Source organism: Myxine glutinosa, chromosome 10 (genome assembly GCF_964187855.1).
Source record: "Myxine glutinosa chromosome 10, kmMyxGlut1.1, whole genome shotgun sequence".
Taxonomy (NCBI): domain Eukaryota; kingdom Metazoa; phylum Chordata; class Myxini; order Myxiniformes; family Myxinidae; genus Myxine; species Myxine glutinosa.
Window position 1 is genome coordinate 20,289,688 of NC_136270.1, and position 20,755 is coordinate 20,310,442.

General features: G+C 47.6%; 1 protein-coding gene across 7 annotated transcripts in view; it reads left to right on the forward strand.

The window, feature by feature from the left end:
- Positions 1-20,755, forward strand: part of ACLY (ATP citrate lyase) — a 159,644-nt gene that overhangs the window by 37,785 nt on the left and 101,104 nt on the right. For 4 of the 7 annotated variants that reach the window (XM_078785407.1, XM_068127319.2, XM_068127320.2 and 1 more), the window contains 4 exons: positions 9,350-9,543; positions 9,639-9,761; positions 14,015-14,077; positions 19,805-19,995. In XM_078785407.1, the coding sequence (XP_078641533.1) occupies positions 9,382-9,543; positions 9,639-9,761; positions 14,015-14,077; positions 19,805-19,995 (539 nt within the window). In that variant the 5' untranslated portion in view covers positions 9,350-9,381. Of the gene's footprint in view, positions 1-1,380; positions 1,429-9,349; positions 9,544-9,638; positions 9,762-14,014; positions 14,078-19,804; positions 19,996-20,755 lie in introns of all 7 variants that reach the window. The other 3 variants (XM_068127321.2, XM_078785410.1, XM_078785409.1) reach the window with 1 other exon arrangement.

Sequence of the window (20,755 nt, forward strand, 5' to 3'; positions counted from 1 at the left end):
ACCCTCCTATGGGGACACTGGTCCGAGCAACTAGGCCGTGGGAGAGATTGGCGATGGACTTCAAAGGACCACTACCGGCATCACCGGCATTGAGTAACTCTCATTATCTGCTCACTATAGTTGATGAGTTCTCGATTCCCTTTCGCTGTCACGTGCGCGGATATGACGGCTGCCACAGTTATACAGTGCCTGCAGAACATGTTTTCTATGTTTGGGAATCCGGCCTACGTGCATACCGATCGAGGAGCGGTGTTCCTGTCCCAGGAGGTGAGGAGCTTCTTACTTCAGCATAATGTCGCTTCTAGCTATACCACTCCGTATAGACCGCAGGCGAATGGGCAGGTCGAACGCTTCAATGGGATTATATGGAGAGCCGTCACGCTAAGCCTTAGGTCCCTCGGCCGAGGCCTAGATAAATGGGCCTGGTCGTTACCTGCGGCGCTGAACTCAATCAGGACTTTACTGTGTACGGCCACCAACCAGACTCCCCACGAACGGATGTTTCATCACCCGAGGAGCTCGGGAAGTATCCGACCTTTACCTAGTTGGCTTGCTGAGCTGGGGCCGGCCTACCTCAAACGTGCGGTTCGCATGAGCAAGTATGATCCACTAGTGGATAAGGTGCAAGTACTCCAAGCTAATCCCGAGCATGCTCGCGTGTTGATGGCAGATGGACGCGAGTCCACTGTCTCCGTACGCCACCTGGCCCCTTGCGGGTACATCGACGAACCAATTTACGAGTCTATGGACTCTCCCGTTGCTCCCCCTATGGAGCATCTGCCGTCCATCTCGCCGCCAAATACACCCCAGCCTGTAGGCACCGTGGTGCCACCTTCGTCACCTGACTCAGGCGGCTACTCCGACGCGGGGGACTCCGGACTTGGGGATGTAGTACTCGGTAGTTTCCGGACCTGTGCTGGAAGGGAAATTCGTCGCCCCGATCGCTACGGATGGACCGACTGACATGGACTGACATCGCCGCTCTACTAATGCTGCTGCGTGCTTGATTCCGGCCTAGCGGAAGTGTAGTTCTAACGGCGGAGAGAATGTAATGAAAATGTATCTAAGTTTTTTCACGTTAGCTTTCACGTTAGCTTCAAAGAGCTATCTGTTAGCTCTTTCATGAGCCTCGATTCAGTATACAAAAAAAAAAAAAAAAAGTTGAACCCAGGTGTTATGCTCTCTCTAACCACTGAGAGGCGTCTATAAGAACTCGGACGACCATCGCTCCGAAACATTCCTGTGACCTTTAATCCATGACACGTAGACTCAAATGGTGCGTATATGCAGATAATCCAGGCTTGCTTGCATTGATTGATATTACTGAATTTTCTCCACGATTCCATGATCCTGATATATTGCATGATTGTATTTTTACAGGATGTTGCTGTTGTGAAAATGAACCAAGTCCACAACTTTGTCCCATAGGTAGGTTTAATATCAATCAGATCTCTGGCATCATCCTGTAAAATACAATCATGCAATATATATAATCAGGATCTTGGCATCAAATAGGAAGGATCGATTATATTTAGTCAATGCAAGCAAGCCTAGAATATGTGCGGGTACGTACCATTCAAGTCTACATGTCATAGTATAATGTCGCAGGAGTGGCCCCGAGTCGCGGACGTCCGAGGTCTTATAGACGCCTCTCAGCGGTTTAAGTGAGCATCACACCTGGGTTCAACTTTGATACAATGCAGCACATGATACATTTTCATGACATTCTCCCCGCCGTTAGAACTACACTGCCGCTAGGCAGGAAGCAAGCGTGCGTCAGCATTAATTGATTGGGGATGTCATTCCATGTCAGTCGGTCCATCCGTAGCGGTCAGGGTGGCGAATTACCCTGCCAGCACGGGTTCGGAAACTACCGGGTACGACGTCCCCAAGCCCGGAGTCCCCTGCTTCGGAGTAGCCGCTGGAGGCAGGTGTCGGAGGGGGCACCTCAGTGCCTTCAGGCAGGGGTGTATCTGGCGAAGGGAGGGACGGCAGGTGTTCCCTAGGCGCACTCGTAGCCTGGTTAGCAATCATTTCCCAGATATAGATGTACCGAGGAGGAAATCCCAAACAAGAAGATATCGAACAAGCAAGCAGTGTTCATCCCAGGGTGAAGACGTTGAGCCCGTGGGTCACAATAGTCTTACAGTGGGGTCGTCGGCACAGTAGCTACATTGGATAACGTGTACCTTGTCGAAGAGCGAATTGCCATTTGTCGCAATGCAGCACATTACAGTAAGATGTGCCGATGTGTAAGATGTGTAAACAGCACATTACAGTAAGCCTCCACGTCGGCCTGTACCTGACTAGGCTCCCAAGGGTTCATGGTCGATCCATGTTAGGTCCATGTCATGGAATAATAGCGAGGTCAGGGGTACACATCGAGGGAGAGAGAATTGATGAGAGCCATTCGGAGCCATAACGAGAGTTACCCGATACCGGCAGCGGCCCTTTTGAAATCCATCGCCCATCGCTGCCACGGTCTAGTAGCCCTGACCAGCGTCCCCATGGGAGGGTTGTAAACCGGTCGTTCGCCGACCCGGCGAACGTCCTCAACCGGGTATGGCAGATTACGACTACGCACAAAGTGATCGAAACGCGCCTCCCCAGGACGTTACTTAGTGTCGCGCAAAGCGCGCAGAACCTCCGCGATTCATACTCCTCCGTTCATCTCGAAACGCAGACGGCATATCTCGTCCCGTCCCGATAGACGGCATATCTCATCCCGTCCCGATAGACGGCATATCTCGTCCCGTCCCGATAGACGGGATATCTCGTCCCGTCCCGATAGACGGCATATCTCGTCCCGTCCCGATAGACGGCATATCTCGTCCCGTCCCGATAGACGGCATATCTCGTCCCGTCCCGATAGACGGCATATCTCGTCCCGTCCCGATAGACGGCATATCTCGTCCCGTCCCGATAGACGGCATATCGCACGGATGCGATGCCAGTGTACCCGAACCTAAATTGTCCTTAGAGGTAAAGCTCGGCGGAACGAAGAAGATCGGCTATACCGGATTTGCCAAACATCCATCCATTCAATGAATGGCTCAGATCTAGCCGGAACATCCATCCATTCAATGCTGCCATTGAATGGCTCGGATCTAGCAATGTTCCGGATGGATTGTCCATCCATGGATTTTCCTATCGACAAACCGAGAGAATGTTCTAATGTTCTCCCATCCATTCAATGCCGCCATTGAATGGCTCGGATCTAGCTGGATCGCTACCGAGAGACTCCCCTCACTCATCCACCCCCCCTCCCCCTTCCGAGATTGCAGCTGCACGCTGCGTACCGAAGTCGAGCGACCTTCACAGTCTGGGTCAGAGGGAAATGGAAACGGGCAGCGGCCGGGCGAGGCGTCTCGCAGTCTCGAAACGTGTCGTGGAAACGAGCCAAGAGCTCTGACCTAGAAACAACAAGCCCAGAGTCAAGGGCGAACAGGCGGGACGGTGCCTCCGTGGCCTGTTCAGGAGACAAGGGAGTCGGGCGCCACGCTCAATGTTACCATTTCATGAGGTACTCCCAAATGCACCCCCAAATGCCCAATGGTCCTATCGAATAACGGCATGAGTCCCCGTTGAGTGCTAGACGCCCCGAAGGCCTATGGTCTCAGCGAATAACGGCATAAGACCTCGTTGTTGGCTAGACGCCCCGATGGCCTATGGTCTCAGCGAATAACGGCATGAGTCCCCGTTGAGTGCTAGACGTGGCGACGGCGCGACCTCTAGGTACCGCCACGTTATGACACGCACGTTTGTGCTGGGGCGGTCAGGTTGAGTATTTCCACTATCTGTGGAGTTACTAAGGTACATGGAAACTCGAGTAGACGAACCCCGATGACGACAGCGCGTGAAGCACGCAATTACGTTAATGGCGTCGTAGGGCAAATGCGTGATTAGTCGGTGACGTCATCAATTGGTTCGGGCGCGTGCGGGCGGGTTTGACGGCGATTTGCCCCGTCCTCGGATTCCTGGTGCGGAGTTCCAGCTGAGCGGTATCCCCGCACGGAGCAAACGAGCAGGCTCGAGATTGGGGTACTGAATACGAACCCGGTCGACGAGTGGATTGTATACCTGGGGCGCACTGCGTTCGAGGGAAAACCGAAAGTCGAACTCGGCCTGTCGAACCAGCGCGGCACGCCGAGTCGAGTGGGCGAGCACGCTGGGCAGCGATAAATTGCACGTCCTGAAGTAGCGTCTCGTTTGATAGCTTTCGGGCCGTGTTTGTCCGGAGTTAGACGCGGGGAATAGCGTCAACAGTGCGGTAGCCATTCAACTATCACCCGAGCAAAGAGGATGGTGGGCGAGACCCATCGCCATGTAGGCGATCATCAGAATACATCGTGCTATGGTATATGATCATCTAGTCATCTGAATACATCGTGCTATGGTATATGATCATCTAGCTTGATACGACATTCCCCTGCAGTGCCCGAGTGCCGTGAAAGTCTATGAAGATCCCGCTCGACGTCCTTAGAAACTGCCGCCAGACGAGGCTCGCTGCCTGTCCGTTAATCGGGACAGAGATGACGGCGCCGACAAGCCGAACATCCGTGCTGTGGCGAGTCCTCGAGTGGTGCCGGACGAGCCTCATGCGTTGAGGCGACTCCGGGCAGCGGAGTTCGCCGGCCTTGTTGAGTAGCCACGCGTAGGAGGGATTCCGACCAGTAGCAATTGGGGCCGCCGGCCTCGCCGAGTACGGCCTGCGAGGGGAATCGCATGCGATTCGCGTGTAGGTGGGGCTCCATCCAGCGATGGTGCAGCGTGCGTAACGTGCGCGTCGTGCATAGAAGGGATTCCATCCAGCAATGTTGCAGCGCACGCGATTCGTGCATAGGAGGGATTCCATCCAGCAATGGCGCAGAGCGCGATTTGCGCATTGAAGGGGTTCCATCCAGCGATAGTGCAGCGTGCGCGATTCATGCGTAAGAGGGGTTCCATCCCGCGATGGGTGCAGCGCGCGCGATTCGCGCGTAGGAGGTGATTCCGACGAGCAGCGATCGGAATCGCCGGCCTCACAGAGTAGTGCCCGCGATGGGTGCAGTGCGTGCGATTCGTGCGTAGGAGGTGATTCCGACGAGCAGCGATCAGAATCGCCGGCCTCACAGAGTAGTGCCCGCGATGGGTGCAGCCCGCGCGATTCGCGCGTAGGAGGTGATTCCGACGAGCAGCGATCGGTCGGGTAGGCCGGCCGAGTGAGGCATGACAGACATGGGAGTCGTGAACACTCGCGTGGAAATCTCATCTCGGGCCGAGGCACGCAAATCTAAGATGATTCTCTCAGACGAAGCCGTTAGCGTTTCCCGCAACCGAGGCTAGACTCGTACCTTCGGCTCCAAGCACGTCCGTCGATCCGACGGGGTTTCAGCCGCAGGACGTTTCCCAGTAGCATCGTTCTCCAGGCGTCTTGCTGGAGTTCGTCATGCCTGCTCCGGCGTTCGGTCCTCGGGAGAGCAGTTCGTGCTTTGACGAAGCGGTTCCGGAACAAAATGCTTGCGAGGTTCCGATGCATCCGGTCCCTTCGTGGCAGACTGGCAGCGAGAGTAGTCGGAGCTCCATGGCTGGCGCTAGCTCGACGGGTCCTCCGCTGGGCATTCTTCTCCGAGGTGGGCATCGCAGGAGCGTGGAGAAAGTCGGGAAATGCTCATCTGGGATCTGCGATCACCCGGCCAGTGTCTGCCATTTCCGCAGATCTTGATTGATATTAAGTGTTGTGAAAATGAACTAAGTCCACAACTTTGTCCCATAGGTAGGTTTAATATCAATCAGATCTCTGGCATCATCCTGTAAAATACAATCATGCAATATATATATATATCAGGATCTTGGCATCAAATAGGAAGGATCGATTATATTTAGTCAATGCAAGCAAGCCTAGAATATGTGCGGCGTACCATTCAAGTCTACATGTCATAGTATAATGTCGCAGGAGTGGCCCCGAGTCGCGTACGTCCGAGGTCTTATAGACGCCTCTCAGCGGTTTAAGTGAGCATCACACCTGGGTTCAACTTTGATACAATGCAGCACATGATACATTTTCACTACAGTTGCCAGAGATCGAATTGTCATTAAACCTACTACCAGGTCAAAGTTGTGGAACTGATTTTCATTACAATAACGATGATGTCATTGGTGCCTTATGAGTTATGACTTCATAATTTGACAGGGACAACTCTTTGTCTGTTCAGTTTGAAATTCCTTGAGCATGATCTACACAACAATTACATTATTCTATGAATACCATCTAGTTTACACATTGATTTATGGCATCATCTGGTCCATTGCAAGCAAGGCCTGCTACAAGGTCAAAAGACTTGCACTGGTGTCTTAAACAGTCTAAAATTGAGGCAAACACACTATTATTATAAACTAGCCACGGTACCCAGCGTTTCTGGGTGATGCAGAGTTGCTTTGTGGCAGGAATCTGAAGAGAGGTGGGAGAGAGGAGGTGGAGGAAGGTGGGAAGAGGGATGGGTGGCAGAGGGTAGGGGAGGAGAGGAAGGGGGAGGGTAAGAGGCAAGGCCTTTACGAAGAGCATGAGGAACATTTAAGAATTGCACCATATAAAGTCACTTGGTGTGGTAAGTCAATCAAAAGTGAAAGGATTTTCACACAATTTTTTTTTTTCACCGAGTCTTAAGCTACTTTAGCGACTACTATAAATGAAAACAGAAATCGAATAAAAGTTAAAATGAGGGTCCGAGGCCATCGGGAAGAAAAACTCCATTTTCACCAAAGGAAATTCTCCACAAAGTCATCAAACACGATTTCTACAAAAGCGATGTATACAGCGAATCATAGGTATGAAGATCAAACATTTGATGACATGATTGAGGAAAGTAAAAAATTAAATGTTGAGCACTTAATCGTGCAGAAACCGTTGCGGCCTGTTCCAAGGCAAGGTGTTTTGAGCAGGCCGAAAAAATGAAGACCCCCAAGAGGGATAGCGGGCTGACCAAGGATAAAATTTATTTTTGGTTTCATTAAATAAGCCGGTTAATAATCTTCAAAAGGGATGTTTAACACCCCCGCCCCAAACACCTAGTTTTCAATCATGCACTCCCTTGGAGTTTGGTAAGTATGCATGCAATGTTCCGTGCCACTAGGTTTCATGGTTTTGGAGTTATGGAGGAGACACACTGACAAACACTGATATTTATTATTGTAAAATAGATTTTCTCTCTCACACACACAGTCTCATGTGACCTTTAATTACCTCTGCCAATGAAGGTGAACAGAGGTTATGTTTACACCCCTGTCTCTGTCTGTCTCTGTCTGTCTTTGTCTGTCTGTCTGTGGGCACGATATCTCAAAAAGTTATTGACATATTCGGATGCAACTTGGTGGATGAGTTGGGCAGGTGACGAGAACAAACAGATTAGATTTTGGTTCAGGTCCGGATGCAGATCTGGTCTATCGGTGGTATACAAAACCTAAACTGTTCAGCCTGGCGGAGGTATGCTCTTGTTCTATACCTATTTGTTCTAGTTCTATTAAAAAATTGCATGCCTTTTTTGTAAAAAAATTTAAATGTGTTTATTGGTGTTAAATTGGGGCTAACACAATGGTACAGAGGTAGCACACTTGCCTTTGAGCTGTCTTGTTTAGTTACGTTTGATTCCTGACTCTATAGACTGTTGGATTGGTACCCTGCAGAAAGGGTGTTCCATTGCAAGTGTGCCCTTCCTCAGGTGGTTGTCAAGCTCAGTGTCCAATCTGCTAACATTGGCTGGTGGACGTCAAATATCCCACCGTATTTCTCAGAGGAGAAGTGTTATCCCAAGCCCACAGAATCTTGTTTCTCACAGTCTGAGAGTCCTTTAGGTGCTTTTTTGCAAACTCCAAGGGGGCTTTCATGTGTCTTTCACTGAGGAGAGGCTTCCGTCTGGCCACTCTGCCATAAAGCCCAGATCGATGGAGTGTTGCAGTGATGGTTGTCCTTCTGGAAGTTTCTCCCATCTCCACGCAGGATCTCTGGAGCTCAGCCATTGTGACCATCGGGTTCTTGGTGACCTCTCTTACCAAGGCCCTTCTCCCCCGATTGCTCAGTTTGGCCGGGCGGCCAGCTCTAGGAAGAGTCCTGGTTGTTCCAAACTTCTTCCATTTAAGAATTATGGAGGCCACTGTGCTCTTGGGAACCTTCAATGCAGCAGAATTTTTTTTAGGCTTCCCCAGATCTGTGCCTCGACATAATCCTGTCTCTGAGCTCTGCAGGCAGTTCCTTCGACCTCATGGCTTGGTTTTTGCTCTGATATGCATTGTCAGCTGTGAGACCTTATACAGACAGGTGTGTGCCTTTCCAAATCATGTCCAATCAATTGAATTTACCACAGGTTGACTCCAATCAAGGTGTAGAAACATCTCAAAGATGATCAAGAGAAATGGGAGGCACCTGAGCTAAAGTTCAAGTGTCATAGCAAAGGGTCTGAATACTTATGTAAATGTGATATTTCAGTTTTTTCTTTTTAATAAATTTGCAAAACTTTCTAAAATCCTGTTTTCTCTTTGCCATTTTGGGGTATTGAGTGTAGATTGATGAGGGAAAAAATGAATTTAAACGATTTCAGCATAAGGCTGCCACATAACAAAATGTGAAAAAAGTGAAGGGGTCTGAAAACTTTCTGATTGCATTGTATGTCCTTAATTGAGAGGGTTGGGTGGGGACAGGGGGTGGGGGGAGAAATTATCTAGTTTTATAATGACATCTTCACACAGGAGGAGGCCATCAGGTCTGTGCCACATCCACACCCCAAACCCAATCGACGACACCCAGAGCCCTAGAATGCTCGAGTTTGGCAAACTTACCAAGATGTGCCATGTTGTCCCCCCAACTGTTCACATGAGGTCTAGCGTTAATTACGTACTATTGGAACATCCCTTTGAGACCTTTTGGATCCCTTAGACTTTTTAGACCCATGCAGATGTTTGATTTTCGACCAATTAGACCCTCAGGCCCCTTCAATCATTTTTAACTCAACTGGACTATGTCCAGCTGAGTTTTTGTTGACACCCAGTGTCCGTCGTCCGTCGTCTGTCTGTCTGTCTGTCATCTGTAAACAATTCGACGTCTACGCTCTAAAAGTCACAAATATTGATGAAATTTGATGAAACTTGTTATGCAGCATCTTTAAGACATAAACTAGTTTGGGATTGCATTTGGGCGTTGCACGTCCAAAAATGGGCGCGGCAGGGCGGCCATATTGAAAAATCAAGTTTTGTTGATATAGACCTGTTGAGTTCAGTTTCCCTGGAACCTCTAGTTAATTTCATTATGGCCGAATTCATGCTTGGATTATTATGATGATGATGACTAATTCTCATGATGCCCTTTTGTGTGGGTCAGGTATTCACCGATTGTTCCACCCTGCAATCAACATGTCTGCCAAGGCTGTCCTTGAAATTACGGGCAAAGAGCTTCTGTACAAACACTTAAAATGTTCTGCACCACTTGGAAATGCATTCAAATGTGTCAGAGTGTTGCAGGATACCAACTGGACTCAGCTACTTCTTCAAGACCACTTGTGGCTTATGCAGGAAGTACTGCTTCTTTGATTTCTTTGCTTTCTTTTGTTTCGTTTTATTATTATTTTTATCTTGTGCTTCTCTAACTTGCCTGGTGATTGTTCGAGCAGCGACTGGTTGTGAAACCTGACCAGCTGATCAAACGCCGTGGGAAGCTTGGCTTGATTGGGAAAAATCTGGATCTGAAGGCGACTCAAAGTTGGATTGAACAGCGTATGGGAACGGAGACCCAGGTAAGCATGACCTTTGAACCGTGTGGGCATAACAAAAAGTTTTCATTCCCTGAACATTTGTAAGAAACGAAGCAGGCTTATGCCGTGCGATATTGCTTTGTTTAATCTTGTTCTTGAATCTGTATAGTACTTGCTAGACTCTTAGCCATAACCACCGAAGTATATGGCTTGCAAGGCCATTTCATTTGTTCAGATGCCCTTGTATATCCACATCTAGGAAACCTTTTGCACAGAGAAGCTAATTTTAGATCATTGTTCACCTGTTGCTGCTACAGTAGATTGTTATTTTCATGAACAATATGTTCTGAGGCCTGTTCGTATCGAATTACGTTATTCCAGTACTCCCCCTCTTCCTCCCCTCCCTTCACCTCACCCTAAAAATAATATCATGGCACTTGGATAAGATGTATCACTGTGGTGGCATCGCCGAAATTAATACAAAATCAAATATCTCTGCATTTCGCCAATTACTTTGGTCATAGTGTTGTGGAAATTACACCTAGGGGTTAACATTGCTTAGCATAGTTTAGATATCTCTGTAGTGAATGTAATGGAGTAAGCGTGAGGTAATTGATCGTGATATTAGACATGCATCGCTTTTGTGTGTACAGACTACATCTACCCTACCCGATATACATCTAAATATCGATATACATCTGTTTTAAATGTCTTTTTAGTGTCGGGATAGGCCATCAGCGTGTAGTTTAGGCGAGTAAGCTGCGTTCCAGCCAACCCCAAAAAAGGGGGAGGATCGACCCAATGTGACGAATAGTTGGGAGAAGTCCTCCACCCATCAAACTGACCATCGGACCAATGGTGAGAGGGGAGGGGCGTGTTACGTCACAGCATGAGGTAGGAGCCAGAGACCATAACAGTGCGCGAAGCAGGGAGTGAGTGAGGGAGGGGTGAAGAAGCAGGGAGATGCCAGTCACCCCTCCCCTCTCCTCCCTCACACCGGGCTGCGTGCGGAGCTGGCCGTTCTGCTGCAATGACGTCGTTAGCTCCTTTGCTAATCTGCATCTCTTCCTGGTGTCCCGCCACGCAAAACCAGGGTATTTCTGTCCTGTCACCTCTCTGGTCTATCTCCTGTGGTGCGAGTGAAGGCCTTTAAGTTAGAGAATTAAGCTTACTTTTTGTTCATTGCGTTCATGGGTGCATATATGTGCTATGGGTAAGGGGGCTTTATTGCAACATCATCATTATTATTTATTTATTTATTTATTATTCCCCCTACCCAGAGGGGACTATAAGTTTGCTCTCCATCAGTCTCTGTCCATCCGGCCTTCTATCCATCTGTCTACCCCCACCATTTATTTATTTGTTTTTGTATACATTATCGAGGCTCGAAAAAGAGCTAACACGCAGAACGTGTAACGAAGAGAGCAGGAGGCAAGAGGGGGGTGGGGGGATGAGAGAGGGAAGCACAACAACAGTAAGGAATGGGGACATCAGGAGATCTGTGTCAGAGAGAGGGCTAGGGTTTTCTAGACTTTTTCCCCATATCTTTTAACATATTCAACTGAAACATGGTACATGGCTTTGTCATAAGTTACAGAAGAAGTTTGCGTTTCAAGGTGTTTCCCCAATTTTTCATGGAGCTGTGCCCTTTTTGAATTTAGAAATATTGCATATTATACATGGCTTAGTTTTCAGCTGGCCTGACTCCACCCCAATTAAAATCATGCGCCACCATTCCATGAAGCAGCACACATCGTCCATGGCCCAGTTCAAATGCAATGATCCCAGGTATATAACCATGATGTCTTTTATATGCACATGTCGTATGCATGTTTTTGCTTCATGTATGTACAATGGGTTATTTTATTAATATGATCGGCAGATTGGCAGGCCTCAAGCCTCAGGCGAGAGTGTTAGTCCATGGCCTGGTGAAATTGCAATTATCCCAGATATATAACCACGATGTATTATATATGTGCATAAGCCGTATGCATGTTTTTGTTTCATGTATGTACATTACGTTATTTTTATGCCTCGACCCAGAAGGTGGCCGGAGGCATTATTTTATTATTTTTTTCGGCACCAAATGCGGCATCATACACTGCCCAAATAAAGGGGTGTGTTTACCAATGTTGAATTGAAACTTGTTATACATGGTCTAGGGGCTCTAGGCTCATGGAAGAGCTAAGACACTGAACAGATCAGGATACAACATAACAAGGGGAACTAACTGCAGGAGAAAGAGGAAACGCCAACGGCAGGGCGGAGGGAAAAATCGATGGAGACGGAGGACAAACAAGGGATGATGGCAACGATCAGTGGAATGTGAGAACGCAAGGGGTAAACAATATGGATACATAATTTTGGGAAGGGTGGTGGATGGTTTATCCTGTGTAGAAAAGATCATGATTTTGGATGACGGATGACTTGAGATGGTGGTGAACAGCTGTCTTGAAGAGCTGGAGGGAAGAGTGGGATTGAAGAAAGTGTGGAAGGTTGTTCCACAGGCAGGGGGGGGGGGGGGGGGAGAAAGAAGGAACAAATGAGTAGAGGTGAGCGATGGTTCTGGATTTTGGTAGTTTCACTCAGAGGGTTTTCTGGTGTACAGGGTGTCATGCAGATACATGAGGGAGGGGGGGGGGGGGGGTGGGGGGGGACAGAACACAGAGAGGGCAGAGGGTGGAAGACCAGAAATGAGGTGGAAGAAGACAGAGACCACCGATGTACCGGTGATGGCGAAGTGACAGGCCTGTTGTAAGAATCAGAGATACAACATTGTCTCAGAGTTAGTTTAATCGTGATCGATCTCAGACAGCATCTAAAGAGAAAACCAGCAATCATAGTATTAGTGTTACTTCAGGTAAATACAGGTGCATACAGGTGATATCTAGTCAAGCGAGCAGGTATCGCACAATGCAGAATCCTTACCATTCTACAGAAGCCCGGAGGTGCTACAGAGTTACATAGCGCAGAACTAACTTCTGCGCTGAACGACAGTCTCTTTTATAGGAGCCGCGTAGGAGTCGTGTAGTGGCAATGAGGAGAATAACACCAGTGCCGTAATTTAGGTGACAATTTCACCACAAGGCCCATTGATTCAGCTTCATCGTGAGATATTACAATGATCTTGGAAGCCTTGGTTTCCATGGCATTAAGTTGGGCAAGTTAGATGTGAGGCAGGGGAGCCAGCCCAGAGGGTAGAGCAGTACTCCACCAAGCAGTGGATGAAAGCCTCTTCGAGAAAATGTATATGGGAGGATTTGCGGAATGGTCCTTTCGGAGTGAGTGAATGCGTGTGTGTGATTTCTCAGGATTGAACGACATGTTCTAAGTGTTTGACCAGTTTGTGATTTTTGTCAATGTCAAAGAAGGATGATGGATGTCACTGCAGAGTGTGAGTCTTCAGCAAAGAGATAAAGAGGATTTTCCAGAGAGTCAGAGAGATCATTGATGAAGATTAGGAATAAGATGGGGTCTGGAACACTGCCTTGGAGTACTCCAGATGATGAGGTTCTGGTGATGAAATTGTTATTGCTTTTACTGGTGTTCCCTTCACTCTGACCATTGCTTATTTAATAAATACTAGTGAAGTACGCGTGCTATGTACTCGTGTGTGGCTAAAAGCAAACGGACAATTTGGAAATGGCGAATGCCAAACAATAAACCAATAAATTCCACATTCTTGTGCCACCTTCAGTCGAATCTCAGGCATGGACAGCTGGTTCGTGAATGACTTGGGTAAAAAACGTACTGCAGCTGACCCCACCAGAAGGTGGGGAATGTTTCTATATACGGTCAATGGCGAAACTGCAAATGCAGAATCCGCAAATGTGAGAAATTGCGGTATGTCATGGGAGGAAACCGAGAAACTCATTTGTATTGAGAAATTTCTCAAGGCGCAAATGCGTTTTTTGAAACCATCGGTGCTCAGGGGGGTCGTGCTCTTCATGAACACGGTCTTCATAATCGTGCTCTCCGTCGAGCATAATCTCTCACCTCCATCCCATATTCTCTTTGAGATATTGTAACTCCATAACTGTTTGAGATATTGGGCTATATATCCGTTATATCCCTATCTCTCACTGGTGAATAATAACTTTAAATAACTATGGTATATGGATCAGCATCTTTACCAAAATCTAATCAATTCGTCCTTGTCACATACCCAACCTCTCCACTAAATTTTGTCCGAATCTGTCCACAACTTTTTGGGATACATCATCTTTATAGTTGGTATCTATTGGCCTTTGTTTTCTGGAAGTCACTGCTATCTTTTTTTATTGCTTGTACCACAGGTTGGAGATGCTAAAGGTATCCTGAGGAACTTCATCATCGAGCCATTTGTTCTGCATGAACAGGTATGCTCAGGAAAGGGAGAGTGTGTATTTACGGATTTTCTTTCTGGTGTTGGGCTAGCGGCTAGGGTGCCGGCTTTAGGATCCTAGGATCCTGGGTTCGAATCCCGGTCGATCGCTGAATTAACGCCAGGGGGGTTGACTCAGCCTGTCATCCTTCCGAGGTCGGCTAATTGAGTACCAGTTCACTGGTAATTCCCTGTTTGTCGTAAAAGGCGACAAAAAGGGTTGGCGGCAGGAAGGGCATCCGGCCGTAAAACATTGCTTCAAAAAGGGGACCGAAAAACAACAACAACCACGGTCCCCGAAAAAGGCCAACCCCCGCTTTGCGGGGAAAAATGGCCTCTAAAGGTTTTTTTTTAACATGGTTCAACCTGTACAGCACTCCATTGCTGTGTGGTGTGTGGAGCGGTTCATTTTCTGATCACAACAATCTTAGTTGTCCATGTCATGGACAACTCCGTCCATTCAACTCCAATGGACTCCGTCCATTCATGCCATGTCATGAACTTTCTCCATTTATTGTAGCAGATACAGTCAATAGGGACGTCTGTATTCTTTAACATGAGATGACAATATTTTCGGTTGAGGAGCAAGAATGGACAGAGTCGCACTGGATGTAGGAACGGAGATGGGGCATGTTTAGGATAGGAGCAGAGATTGGGGACCCACCAAATGAAGAGTTCTGCCCAAATGAAGAGTTCTGCCCAAATGAAGAGGTCAGAAGGTGCTACTTGAATGAAATGTCAGGGAGGAACCACTGTGTTAAGTTTAGTGTTTTGACTCTGGGTTTGTAAGCACAGCCTTGGAGCTACCGATGGTAGGGATGAGGCTGTCCATAATGTGATTGTCTACAATGGCTAGTTCTTGCAGGATCCGAGTTGCAAGCTTCAGCACACCTGTACCAATGTCACAGCTTGAAACAGGAACCATACCAGAAGTTGCATAGGTCTTGTAGCATTGCCACTTTCAGTTCATCCAAAATAGAAGCACCCATGTTACGTCACAGCATGAGGCGAAACTCTGAAACTGAAAAGCACGATTGGCACAACAGTAACATTCAACACTAGTTTTACACAAACACATACACGCACGCACATGGCACATACATGCACGCACACATACACATCCGTGTACACACATACATACACACACAGCTTATTTAACAGGGACCGAGGCAAGAAGAGCCTCACAAATATCGTACACAAGCCAAATTGCTGAGATGTTTGCCATGGCAACATAATTCAGCTTATCACAGCAGCCATGATCTAATCAGGTTGAGATAATATCATGAGGAATCGATATCTGCAATATGAAAGCTAAATGCTCTACGGTATTTGAAATGTCACGCACCCGAAAGCACATGGAAGATGATTGGTCGGTCAGTCGCAGCTCACTTTAACGGACCTTGTTGGAGGGGCGGGGACAAAAAGACACTTGGACAAGTACGCAAAGATAGGATTTGTGCCATAATACAACACAGCAAGCGGTTTCAAAGAGATATATACATATACTAGTGGGGTCACCCGTGGGAATCCCACGGGCATGGACGTGTGTTACATTTGGACACATCTTGAGTTTGATGCTGCACATTCAGTTTTAAACTGGTTTCTGGCAATTTATCAGATCCACAGATGATGTAATCTACACAATGTATTTACTTCTGATAACATGTGAATGCATGTGCGTGCACATGGGAAATACAGTTTGAAATGTGTCATTACATCTCATGTAAAATGTGACTTCAAGAGCTCAAATCCTCTCCCTCCCGCCCCCATCCTTCCCACATCATGCATACTGCACCAGGGAGTGGATCACACACGGGGGAGTGTGTCACACAAACACATGGGGGAGTGTGTCACACAAACACACGGGGGAGTGTGTCGCACAAACACACGGGGGAGTGTGTCGCACAAACACACGGGGGAGTGTGTCGCACAAACACACGGGGGAGTGTGTCGCACAAACACACGGGGGAGTGTGTCGCACAAACACACGGGGGAGTGTGTCGCACAAACACACGGGGGAGTGTGTCGCACAAACACACGGGGGAGTGTGTCGCACAAACACACGGGGGAGTGTGTCGCACAAACACACGGGGGAGTGTGTCGCACAAACACACGGGGGAGTGTGTCGCACAAACACACGGGGGAGTGTGTCGCACAAACACACGGGGGAGTGGGTCGCACAAACACACGGGGGAGTGGGTCGCACAAACACACGGGGGAGTGGGTCGCACAAACACACGGGGGAGTGGGTCGCACAAACACACGGGGGAGTGGGTCGCACAAACACACGGGGGAGTGGGTCGCACAAACACACGGGGGAGTGGGTCGCACAAACACACGGGGGAGTGGGTCGCACAAACACACGGGGGAGTGGGTCGCACAAACACACGGGGGAGTGGGTCGCACAAACACACGGGGGAGTGGGTCGCACAAACACACGGGGGAGTGGGTCGCACAAACACACGGGGGAGTGGGTCGCACAAACACACGGGGGAGTGGGTCGCACAAACACACGGGGGAGTGGGTCGCACAAACACACGGGGGAGTGGGTCGCACAAACACACGGGGGAGTGTGTCGCACAAACACACGGGGGAGTGTGTCGCACAAACACACGGGGGAGTGTGTCGCACAAACACACGGGGGAGTGTGTCGCACAAACACACGGGGGAGTGTGTCGCACAAACACACGGGGGAGTGTGTCGCACAAACACACGGGGGAGTGTGTCGCACCAACACACGGGGGAGTGTGTCGCACCAACACACGGGGGAGTGTGTCGCACCAACACACGGGGGAGTGTGTCGCACCAACACACGGGGGAGTGTGTCGCACCAACACACGGGGGAGTGTGTCGCACCAACACACGGGGGAGTGTGTCGCACCAACACACGGGGGAGTGTGTCGCACCAACACACGGGGGAGTGTGTCGCACCAACACACGGGGGAGTGTGTCGCACCAACACACGGGGGAGTGTGTCGCACCAACACACGGGGGAGTGTGTCGCACCAACACACGGGGGAGTGTGTCGCACCAACACACGGGGGAGTGTGTCGCACCAACACACGGGGGAGTGTGTCGCACCAACACACGGGGGAGTGTGTCGCACCAACACACGGGGGAGTGTGTCGCACCAACACACGGGGGAGTGTGTCGCACCAACACACGGGGGAGTGTGTCGCACCAACACACGGGGGAGTGTGTCGCACCAACACACGGGGGAGTGTGTCGCACCAACACACGGGGGAGTGTGTCGCACCAACACACGGGGGAGTGTGTCGCACCAACACACGGGGGAGTGTGTCGCACCAACACACGGGGGAGTGTGTCGCACCAACACACGGGGGAGTGTGTCGCACAAACACACGGGGGAGTGTGTCGCACAAACACACGGGGGAAAGGTTAGGGTTAGGGGATGGGGGTGGTGGGGTGGGGGGGGGGGGTGGAAGGGTTGTCGAGGGGTGCTCCCCAGGGAACTAAGAAAAAAATTGATTGTCAGAAACAGCATTTCCTGCATTGTGAAGTTTCTGCATTTCCTTGCATTACTCCCTGGTCCAACAGTTCAGTATATTCGCATTGAAGAGTGGGCCAAAGTGACGAACTAGTGAGCCAACTTGCCTGGCCGTTCCTTAGTTAAACCAAGAATGACAGTGCGTATTGTGGTCACAACCTGCGACAACATCTGGTAATGGGCCGATGGTGAAACGTGCATTTAAAGCGTTATTAAAAGATGAACAGCACGATTGGGAAACACACATTTAATAAGTTATTAAAAGATGAACAGCACGATTGGGAAACACACATTTAATGCATATTAAAAGATGAACAGCACGATTGGGAAACACACATTTAATGCACTATTAATAGATGAACAGCACGATTGGGAAACGAACATTTAATGCATTATTAAAAGATGAACAGCACGATTGGGAAACACACATTTAATACGTTATTAAAAGATGAACAGCACGATTGGGAAACACATTTAATGCGCTATTCAAAGATGAACAGCAAGATTGGGAAACACACATGTAATGCGTTATTAAAAGATGAACAGCACGATTGGGAAACACACATGTAATGCGTTATTAAAAGATGAGCAGCACGATTGGGAAACACACATTTAATGTGTTATTAAAAGATGAACAGCACGATTGGGAAACACACATTTAATGTGCTATTAAAAGATGAGCAGCACGATTGGGAAACACACATTTAATGCGGTATTAAAATACGAACAGCATGATTAGGAAACGCACATTTAATGTGATATTAAAAGATGAACAGCATGATTTGGAAACACACATTTAATGCGGTATTAAAAGATGAACAGCACAATTAGGAAACACATTTAATGTGATATTAAAAGATGAGCAGTTCGATTGGGAAACACATTTAATGCGTTATTAAAAGATGAACAGTATGATTAGGAAACATTTAATGTGCTGCTGAAAGATGAACAGCACGATTGGGAAACACACATTTAATGTGCTATTAAAAGATGAGCAGCGCGATTAGGAAACACACATTTAATGTGATATTAAAAGATGAACAGCACAATTAGGAAACACACATTTAATGCGGTATTAAAAGATGAACAGCGCGATTAGGAAACACAAATTTAATGTGATATTAAAAGATGAACAGTACGATTAGGAAACACATTTAATGCGTTATTAAAAGATGAACAGTATGATTAGGAAACACATTTAATGTGCTATTGAAAGATGAACAGTACGATGAGGACACACACATTTAATGCGGTATTAAAAGATGAACAGCACGATTAGGAAACACACTTAATTAAAAGATGAACAGCACAATTAGGAAACACACATTCAATGTGGTATGTAAAGATTAACTTGCACCTCTCACCACGTATGTATCTTGTAAACACACACATAATTGACTCACACATGAAGAGAAAGATTAATTCGGCACACCACTCTGTATCTGCCACTGGACTGCATCCAATATCCAATATCACAGCATATAATTTAACAACGAAAATCCAAAGGGAGGTGGAGGTGTGGGGGTGTGCAGCCCCCCATCCTCTTTGGATCTGCCTTTGCATATATTATGTATTGGATGTTTCTTTTTTTTTTCTTCTTTCCTCAGCCTAGAAAACACATCATTTTATGCAAGTTATTTACATGTTTGGTCAACCTACCAACTTCCCCTTCTTTTCTTTATGCAATCTCCAAAGATCATAGAGGAGGTTGTACATAAACTGTATGCAAGACGGGGAGATTGGGAGACATTTCATCAACAGCAATACAAATCAACATTTTAACCTGGGGATCCCAACATCCTGAGGTTCTGTTCAGAATAGAGTGCCAAATAGGCCCAGCAGTTTGCCAACTTTGTGGGACAAAATGTAAATATCTTGTTGCAAAGTTGTCACACTATAATATCGGTTTAGCTTCACTATTGGCTGCAAGTGGGTTGAGAGATCCCTCCTTGTGGAAAAAGCTCAATTGTAATCGGTTTTTACAGAAATTAATATCCAATATAATTCGATTAATTTTAATGCACTGAGAATATGGGTTTGACTGAACTGGTTACTGATGATAACATGGCAAGATGTATGACAAATCCTTCATTATTGGTGTCAGTTGCACCTTCCATTTAACTTTGCAGCATTTGCATTGCTTGTATTTTTAGTCCCATTTGTAGTGGAATTTGGGTTCTGATTAAAACCCTGCTGTACACCTCTATTTCTCAGGCAGATGAATTCTACATTTGCATTTATGCCGAACGAGATGGCGACGTCATCCTCTTTCACCATGAAGGCGGAGTGGAAGTGGGTGATGTTGATGCCAAGGCCTTGCGCCTCAAGGTTCCTGTTGAGGGTTCGCTTAATGTGGACCATGTGAAGCAGACGCTACTTATTAATGTGCCACCTAACCGAAGAGAGTGAGTACGGATGTGTGCAGTGCTCAGCATGATGCATGAAATGAAAACGTAATTGCTAGGTATTGATCTACAATTGTTTGTCATCTGAATATGATAGCATACAACAACACAACAACAACATGCATTTTAAGGCCATTTTCCCTGCTAGAGCGGGGGTTAGCCTTGCGGTCCCCATGACAATCTTCTCCATTTTGCCCTATTTTCTGCATCTCTCCTTGTTAACCCCCTTGCCCGCATTTCTTCTTCCACCCTCTTTAGCCAAGTCTTTCTCGGTCTTCCCCGTCCTCTACTTCCTTCTCCATTCATTTCCATCACTCTTCTCAACCAGTCACTTTCATCCTTCCTCAACACATGACCAAACCATCTCAACCTGTTCCTCTTCACAGCATCAATCACAGGCTCTATTCCCATCATCTTTCACAATTCATCATTTGTCTTCCTCTCTCTCAACGATACTCCGCACATCCACCGAACCATTCGCATTTCCACCCTTTCCAGCCTTCGTTGCTGCTCGACATTCATGACCCATGTCTCGCTCCCATAAATCACAACACTTCTCACACATGCAGCATACACCTTTCCCTTCAGCTTCAACGACACTCCCCTCCTCATCAGCACGCCACTCAGTTCCCGAAACTTCTTCCATGCTGAATATGATAGCATATCGAAAACAAATCTCAATTTTAAGTTAACAAACCTGCTTCGGTCTCATTTTGATGATCATCATAATAAATATTTGTCATGTATGTTATTGTAACCA